The sequence below is a fragment of the Hyperolius riggenbachi genome, chromosome 10 (assembly GCF_040937935.1).
Source record: "Hyperolius riggenbachi isolate aHypRig1 chromosome 10, aHypRig1.pri, whole genome shotgun sequence".
Taxonomy (NCBI): Eukaryota; Metazoa; Chordata; class Amphibia; order Anura; family Hyperoliidae; genus Hyperolius; species Hyperolius riggenbachi.
The window spans coordinates 265647043-265655579 of NC_090655.1; the positions used below are offsets into that span (position 1 = coordinate 265647043).

The 8537-nt window shown below is 42.9% G+C and overlaps 1 protein-coding gene across 1 annotated transcript in view; it reads left to right on the forward strand.

The window, feature by feature from the left end:
- Window positions 1–7631, forward strand: part of LOC137537156 (zinc finger protein 729-like) — a 52416-nt gene extending 44785 nt beyond the window's left edge. Inside the window, exon 11 of the mRNA XM_068259279.1 lies at window positions 4115–7631. Coding sequence (XP_068115380.1) covers window positions 4115–5772 — 1658 coding nt within the window. The 3' untranslated portion in view covers window positions 5773–7631. The remainder of the gene's footprint in view (window positions 1–4114) is intronic.
- The last annotated feature ends 906 nt before the right edge of the window (window positions 7632–8537 follow it).

An 8537-nucleotide genomic window follows, 5' to 3' on the forward strand; every position in this document is an offset into this window, starting at 1 on the left:
GAGTGGTCGAGGAAGTTCCAATTTTGCAAAGAAGGAAGGGATTTTATTCCTCTCTATTCCTTGTCCCAAAGCCAAATGGGGAGTTTCGGTTAATTATCAACTTAAGGAATTTAAATGTATTCCTCCGATACAAACGTTTCAAAATGGAAACAATCTCTTCGACCATTCCTCTTCTGGGCAAAGATTATTTTCTAGCATCAATCGATCTCATGGATGCCTACTATCATGTCCCTATCTTTCCAAGACATCAGAAGTTCCTCAGAGCTGCAATTTGGATCCAATCAAAGCTGGATAGTTTTCAATTCAGGTCTTTGGCCTCTCGGCGGTGCCTCGCGTGTTCACCAAGGTGATGGTGGAGATGGCGGCCTTACTGAGACTCCAGCACATCATTTTAATACCCTACTTAAATGACATTCTAATTGCAGCACAAAACGAGGAGCTTCTGATGTCCAATCTTCAGATCACTCTGGCTACTATGAAAGATTTAGGTTGGATCCTAAACAACAAAAAGTCGGACCTCACTCCGTCCCAGTCAAAGATTTTTCTGGGTATAGTACTAGACACCAAGGTACAGATGTCATTCTTTCCAGAGAAAAAGCTAATCGATCTAATAGATTGTGTACATCTTTTTCTAAAAGCGAACTATGTGTCAGGGAATCAATGTCCCTGTTAGGCAAAATGTCAGCTTGCATTCCAGCAGTTCCTTGGGCACAAGCAAGGTCCAGAATACTCCAGATCTCCATTCTATTGCAATGGAACGGGAGTCAGGATGCGTTAGACACTCAGTTCTGGGTTTCCAGCCAGGTGAAAGATTCACTCAGTTGGTGGACAGATGCAACGAACTTGAGAAAGGGGGTACATTGGATTCGACAACATCTTGTCGTAGTAACTACCGATGCAAGTCTATGGGGATGGGGAGCACACAAGGATTCCACTTTGGTTCAGGGTCATTTGAACTTAATAGAGAGAGCATTTTCTTCAAACCACAGAGAGCTCCTTGCTGTATGGAATAGTGAAATTGATGGAAACAACTCTGAGTGGCAGACATGTTGTCATACAGTCAGGCAACAGAACCACCATTGCTTATCTGAACAAGCAAGGGGGTACTCAGAGTCCTCCATTGATCTCACTCTCGCATCAGATTTTTCTCTGGGCAGAAATAAACCTCTCTCTGAAAGCAGTACACTTGAGCGGCAAGGAGAACAGAGTTGCAGATTATCTCAGCAGACAAACTCTCCTGTCAGGAGAATGGTGTCTCAATCAGATCGGTCAATTCTGGGGTCTTCCAACAGTGGATTTATTTGCCACTTACAAAAACACACTTCTACTTCGATTCTTCTCCCTGGATCCAAGAGGTTATCCAGAGGCGATGGATGCTTTCACACAGGTCTGGAGAGGGGTTGTGCGTTCCCTCCCCTAAATTTGATACCTCGGGTAGTTCAGAAGGTGGTTCAGGATCAGGCAAATTTAATCCTAATCGCTCCAGATTGGCCAAAACGAGCTTGGTAGGCTCTTCTGTTAAAGTTAGCGATAGACCAGCCCTGGACTCTTCCTCTGTGGGAGGACCTTCTCTATCAAGGCCCAGTTTTTCATCCAGTTCCTGCCCAGCTCAAGCTGAAAGCTAGGAATGTGAAAGGAAAATTCTTCTGAACCAAGGTCTTTCAAATAGTGTTATTAGTACACTGCTTACTTCCCGAAAACCAGTCACTTCAGCCATTTACCGCAGAGTGCGGAAAGGTTTTTTGTAGATTTAATCAAAAATCTCCCGAGTTTATTGCTAATTTTTCTATTCCAAATATTTTAGAATTTTTGCAGGCCGGACTGGAAAAAGACCTCAAGCTTAGTACACTGAAGGTTCAACTAGCTGCATTGGGAGCATATTTTAATGTCTCTTCTTCTTCTTCTGATCCTTTACTTAAACGGTTCTTAAAGGCTGTCAAAAGAAAGACAGTTCTGTCAAGACTAAAATTCCCCTCCTGAGACTTGAATACTGTTCTGAAGACCCTGATGGGATTCCCGTTTGAGCCCTCGTCTGACTGTTCAATCAAAGATTTGACTCTTAAGACTTTATCTTTAGTTGCTATTACTACGGCTCGTAGGATTGTAGAATTTCAAGCGATCAGTGTTAGATCGCCCTTCATGACGATAATGGAGGATAGGATTTTGTTTAAATTACCTCCTTCTTTTGTTCCAAAAGTAGTATCTACATTTCATAAGGATCAGGAGATCCATTTACCCTCTTTTTGTTCTAATCCTTCAAACACAAAGGAGAAAAAGTTTCATTCTCTAGATGTGAGAAAGATGGTTTTGCTTTATTTAGAAAAAACAAATGATTGGAGATTGGATGATATTTTCATGCAACTTCAGGGGGCTAGGAAAGAATACAAAGCCTCGAAGAGTACTCTTAGCAATTGGTTAAAATTATTTATCACTAAAGCATATGAGTTATCAGAGGTAACGTTCTCCTCGCTCTCCAACAAAATGTGAGTTATCAGAGATACCTGCGTCATCTGGAATTAAAGTGCATTCCACTAGGGCAGTCTCCTCCTCCTGGGCTGAGGGCTTCTGCATCTGTTACTGAAATTTGTAATGCGGCCACTTGCTCTAACTACAACACGTTTATTAAACATTACCGGTTAGGTCTTCAAAATATTAAAGAATTGGCTTTCGGACGCAAAGTGCTCTCAACAGTTGTCTCGCCCTGAGAGGGGAGTTATCTCGGAAATCTTATAGTCTCTGTCGTGGAGGATGAGTGGAAATATAAGCTTACTCTTACCGGTAAGATGCGTTCATCGAAATCCTCCACGACAGGCCTTAAACCCGCCCTGGTATGGTAAGTACACTTCTATACTCCAAGTAATATGTAAGCACTGAGGGGTGGAAGTGGGAGTATCCTTTTTAAAGCGGATCCGAGATGAAAAACTAACTATAACAAGTAACTTGTCTATATATCTTATCTAAAGTTTAGATAGTTTACACAGCAAATATAGCTGCAAACAGCTTTAATAGAAAATTATTATTTCTTCCTGTGATACAATGACAGCAGCCATGTTGTTTGTAAACATTACACAGAGGCAGGCTTATCTGTATCTTGATCACTAAGTCTGTGAAAAAAACCTAATCCCTTCTCCCCTCTGCCTCTGAAATCAATGGCTAGTAACACCTCCTCCCCCTCCTGCCCAGACTGAGCTCCCATGAGCCCTTGCTACTGACAAGGCTCTTTGAAAACCTGTGGGTGTGGTTTATTTAGTTTATAGGGAATTGGAGTATTAAAACAAAAGCAAAAAAGTATTTGGCTTGAGGAATGCCCTATAAACAATAGGAAAGGAACACAATTATGCAATGAGTAAAAAGTTCACCTCGGATCCACTTTAAATAGTTTTGTGCTTCCTGTCCCTTGAATAGGCAAGGCAGTCTCATGGTCTCTGTCGTGGAGGATTTTTCTTACCGGTAAGAGTAAGCTTCTATTTTGCAATACACTGCATGTAACTCTGAATGATCACCTTGTACCTGTCAACGTATATTGCAGAAAATGACTGACACTGGAAGACTTTGAAGATAAGTATTTTAGTCACTATTCATTATAGCTCAGGTAAAAATAGCTCTCGTGCTGCCAAGCAATGGACCATACGCTTTACCTACTCGACAAAGGCGGAGATACCGTCCGAAATGGAGACAGTGCATTGTTGGAACTATGCCACAATGTGGCGCTGCCCCCTCCATCTGGTAGCTGGTCCATTGCTTGGCAGCATGAGAGCTGTATTTACCTGAGCTATAATTACATCTGATGCTTTAACCGGATGTTGGCTGCATTTTGTTCACTATTGGAGGTGAGTAAAATGTCTCATCAAACTCTACAACTCACTGCTTTTCCCCATATGGCCAATGCTTTATGTGTGGGGAGAATCAGTGAGATGCCAATAACTGTAAAATGGTGCAAATTGTATGCTAATTATATGCAAAGTTATGCAGCTGCTCCATCTGGTCCATTTCCTATATACATAAAATTTGCATGAACTTGGACTGATCAGCAGCTCACTGACCATCCCTAATGATAATTGTTCCTCCCCTCAGAATTCTCTAACAGGAAGTGATGATGTTTCTCTATTTGCAGGGCGGAGTCCCGGCATCAGGAACCTCTCAGAGACTCGTCTCTCTGTATCCACAGACTGTACAACGGATGATGATGTCACTGGACAAGAGTCTCCTGCAGATATCCTGGTGACACCAAATATTCCCCCCGACTCCCCTCACCTGTCTAACCCTGAGGGGCCTCATACCCAGCACAGCTCTCCCCCTGCTGGAGGATCTTATTCCTGTTCTACATGCGGGAAACGTTTTGTACTAAAATTGCATCTTGTCAGACATGAGAGATCTCACACTGGTGAGAAGCCCTATTCATGTGCTGAGTGTGGAAAATGTTTTGGGACTAAATCCCAACTTGCCTCACATAAGAGAACTCACACTGGTGAAAAGCCCTATTTATGTGCTGAGTGTGGGAAATGTTTTGCACATAAAGCAGGCCTTAACACACATGAGAGATCTCACACTGGTGATAAGCCTTATTCATGTGTTGAGTGTGGGAAATGTTTTAGAACTAAATCAGACCTTATCCGACATTGGAGAATTCACACTGGTGAAAAGCCCTATTCATGTGCTGAGTGTGGGAATGTTTTTGGAACTAAACCAAAACTTGTCATACATGAGAGAACTCACACTGGCAAGAAGCCCTATTCATGTTCTGAGTGTGGGAAATGTTTTGCACAGAAATCAAACCTAATCACACATGAGAGATCCCACACTGGAGAGAAGCCCTATTTATGTGTTGAGTGTGGGAAATGTTTTGTAGAGAAATCAAGGCTTACTGTACATAAAAGATCTCACACTGGTGAGAAGCCATATCCATGTGCTGAGTGTGGTAAATGTTTCAGAGAGAAAGGAATTCTTACCGTACATGAAAGATCTCACACTGGTGAGAAGCCATATTCATGTGCTGAGTGTGGGAAATGTTTTGGGACCAACTCAAAACTTGTCAAACATGAGAGAATTCACACTGGAGAGAAACCCTATTCATGTGCTGAGTGTGGGAAATGTTTTGGGCATAACACACAGCTTGTCAGACATGAGAGATCTCATACTAGTGAGATGCCTTATTCAAGTGCTAAGTGTGGGAAATACTTTGGGAGTAAATCACAGCTTCTCAGTCATCATAGATCTCATGCTAGTGATAAACCCTATTCATGTGCTGAGTGTGGGAAATGTTTTGCACATAAATCAGACCTTAAGACACATGAAAGATCCCACACTGGTGAGAAGCCTTATTCATGTAGTGAGTGTGGAAAATGTTTTGGGCGTAAATCAAACCTGATCACACATGAGAGATCTCATTTCGGTGAGAAGCCCTATTCACGTGCTGAGTGTGGGAAAAGTTTTAGACAAAAAGGAAACTTTGTCAGACATGAGATATCTCACACTGGTGAGAAGCCTTATTCGTGTGCTGAGTGTGGGAAATGTTTTGGGCGTAAATCACACCTGGTCACACATGAGAGAACTCACACTGGCATAAAGCCCTATTCATGTGCCAAGTGTGGGAAATGTTTTAGACAAAAAGGAAACCTTGTCACACATGAAAGAACTCACACTGGTGAGAAGCCCTATTCATGTGCTGAGTGTGGGAAATGTTTTGCACATAAATCAAACCTTGTCAGTCATGAGAGATCTCACACTGGTGAGAAGCCCTATTCATGCCTGAGTGTGGGAAGTGTTTTGTAGTGAAATCAACTCTTTTCATGTATAATAAGAGATCTCACACTGGTGTGAAGCCTTATTCATGTGCTGAGTAGGGGAAATATCTTGGGAGTAAGGGCTGGTGCACATGGACGTTTTGCTGGCATTAACCACTACCCCTCCCCCGGAACAAGTAACTACGTCCCTACAAAATGCCTAGCTGCTACGTCCCTCCCCCCCCCCCCCCCCCTTGCTAATTACCACCGCCGATCAGTAGCAATGCTCCCTGATTGCGTACTAATACTATGCATACAGAAATCACCTACAAGGACATCTTGTGGCCAAATAGAAAAATGACATCTATATTTTTTTTTCAATGAAGGATCCCTTTTACCTAATTTTTACATTTTAAATTAACCCCTGACCTCCCACACTCTCCAATATGTACCAAAATTTTTTTCATAGAAAAAAAATTAACAAATAAAAAAAATACATAAATAGTTACCTTATGGACTGAACTTTTTTTTAATATGTATGTAAAGAGGGTATATTACTATTACTTTTTATAATGGGCTTGTAATTAGGGATGGACGCAAATCTGAAAAAACGCACCTTCATTTCCAAATACAATATTGGCATTAGTAACATTGTACTGGGGAAAAATTTTAAAACATTGCAATAACTGGGACAATTGGGCAAATAAAATGTTAGGATTTTAATTATGTTAGCATGTAACTTCAGTCAGTCTGCGCAAGAGAAGTGCGCTCTCTACGTATCTCTCCTGCAGTCGCTGGAGAGATACATAGAGGGGGCACTTCTTTTGTGCAGACTGGCTGAAGTTAGAGGACCCAGTACCGCCGATCCAGAAGGCAGAGGACAGCGACACGGGAGCGATCTGTGTGCATGGGGCTGTAGGAAGCCCCAGGTATGTATAAAACTTTTATTATAGATCGTCTCTGGCACAGTTTAACTACTTCCTTTCCGCTGGGACGAGTAACTACGTCCCTGCAAAATCCCCTAACTGCTTGCAGGGGCATAGCTACTACGCCCCTCCCTGCCAAGTGTTCCCGCACCCCGCCGCCTGCTGCCCCGCCCTCTTGTTACAGCCGCCGATCGCTGGCCACTAGATTAATGAATGGGAACAAAGTTCCCAAAGCCTCATTTTAATCACGGATTCAAAGCGCTCACTGCTCGGTAGCTCAGCACTGGTAGCCAGTGAATGTAAAAAATATGAACACAATTTTTTTATTTAAAAAATGTGCGTTTAATGTGAATGGTGAACAGCCCAAGTTCGGCAGGAATGGTCCGCCTGCGATCTGTTCGGGCCATCGCTATCTACCTCAAGCTGTGAAGATACTGTGTATACTCAGCTTGCTAAGACAGCAGATGCATCTGTGATGAGCTTTGTGTATAGCTGCATGGCTGGGAGACACAGGCTTGGTAAGATTGGCTGATTGCTGCCTTACATTCTGATCACCAATTCTATGTTATATGTTACTGTGACATGTTACTAGATGTGATTGCTAGAGGCATTACTGTCATATCAGAGACTGCTTATTATTAGTATGTTACGCTGGACACACCCAGGACTGATATCCAGAGAGATTGGATCACTGTGACTGTGACAGGATCTTCCAGGGATCTCCTGATTTCTCTACATAATTTTAGGGATATTGTTACAGATCTATATTGTTACGCCCTCACAGAGCAAGATTGGCAACTATTTTACATGATCATACTATAAATATGATAGCAACTAAGATAAGGTATTAGGAGTCTGATGTATTCCCAGGTCATATTATACTCCAGCACAGATAATGCAGATACACCCCAATGCCTCAGCGCTGCACCCCAAATGTAAATTATGAGATGATTGGATACAGGTGTTTGGGCTGGAGGTGAGATACAGGAGTTCTGGGGGGGGGGGGGGGGGGGGGGGGTTGGGAGAGGAGGACAGGTTATTGTTATATGAGTTACAATCACTGCTATAGACACCCCAATGCCTCAGCGCTGCACCCTATATGTAAATTAGAAGCAGATGATTGCATACAGGTGTTTGGGCTGGAGGTGAGATACAGGAATTCTGGGGTGGAGAGGGGGACAGGTTATTGTTATATGTGTTACACTCACTGCTATAGACACCCCAATGCCTCAGTGCTGCACCCCAAATGTAAATTAGAAGGAGATGATTGGATACAGGTGTTTGGGCTGGAGGTGAGATACAGGAATTCTGGGGTGGAGAGGGGGACAGGTTATTGTTATATGTGTTACAGTCGCTGCTATAGACACCCCAATGCCTCAGGGCTGCACCCCAAATGTAAATTAGGAGATGATTGGATACAGGTGTTTGGGCTGGAGGTGAGATACAGGAATTCTGGGGTGGAGAGGGGGGACAGGTTATTGTTATATGTGTTACAGTCGCTGCTATAGACACCCCAATGCCTCAGTGCTGCACCCCACATGTAAATTAGGAGATGATTGGATACAGGTGTTTGGGCTGGAGGTGAGATACAGGAATTCTGGGATGGAGTGGGGGACAGGTTATTGTTATATGTGTTACAATCACTGCTATAGACACCCCAATGCCTCAGTGCTGCAATCCAAATGTAAATTAGGAGATGATTGGATACAGGTGTTTGGGCTGGAGGTGAGATACAGGAATTCTGGGATGGAGTGGGGGACAGGTTATTGTTATATGTGTTACAATCACTGCTATAGACACCCCAATGCCTCAGTGCTGCAATCCAAATGTAAATTAGGAGATGATTGGATACAGGTGTTTGGGCTGGAGGTGAGATACAGGCATTCTG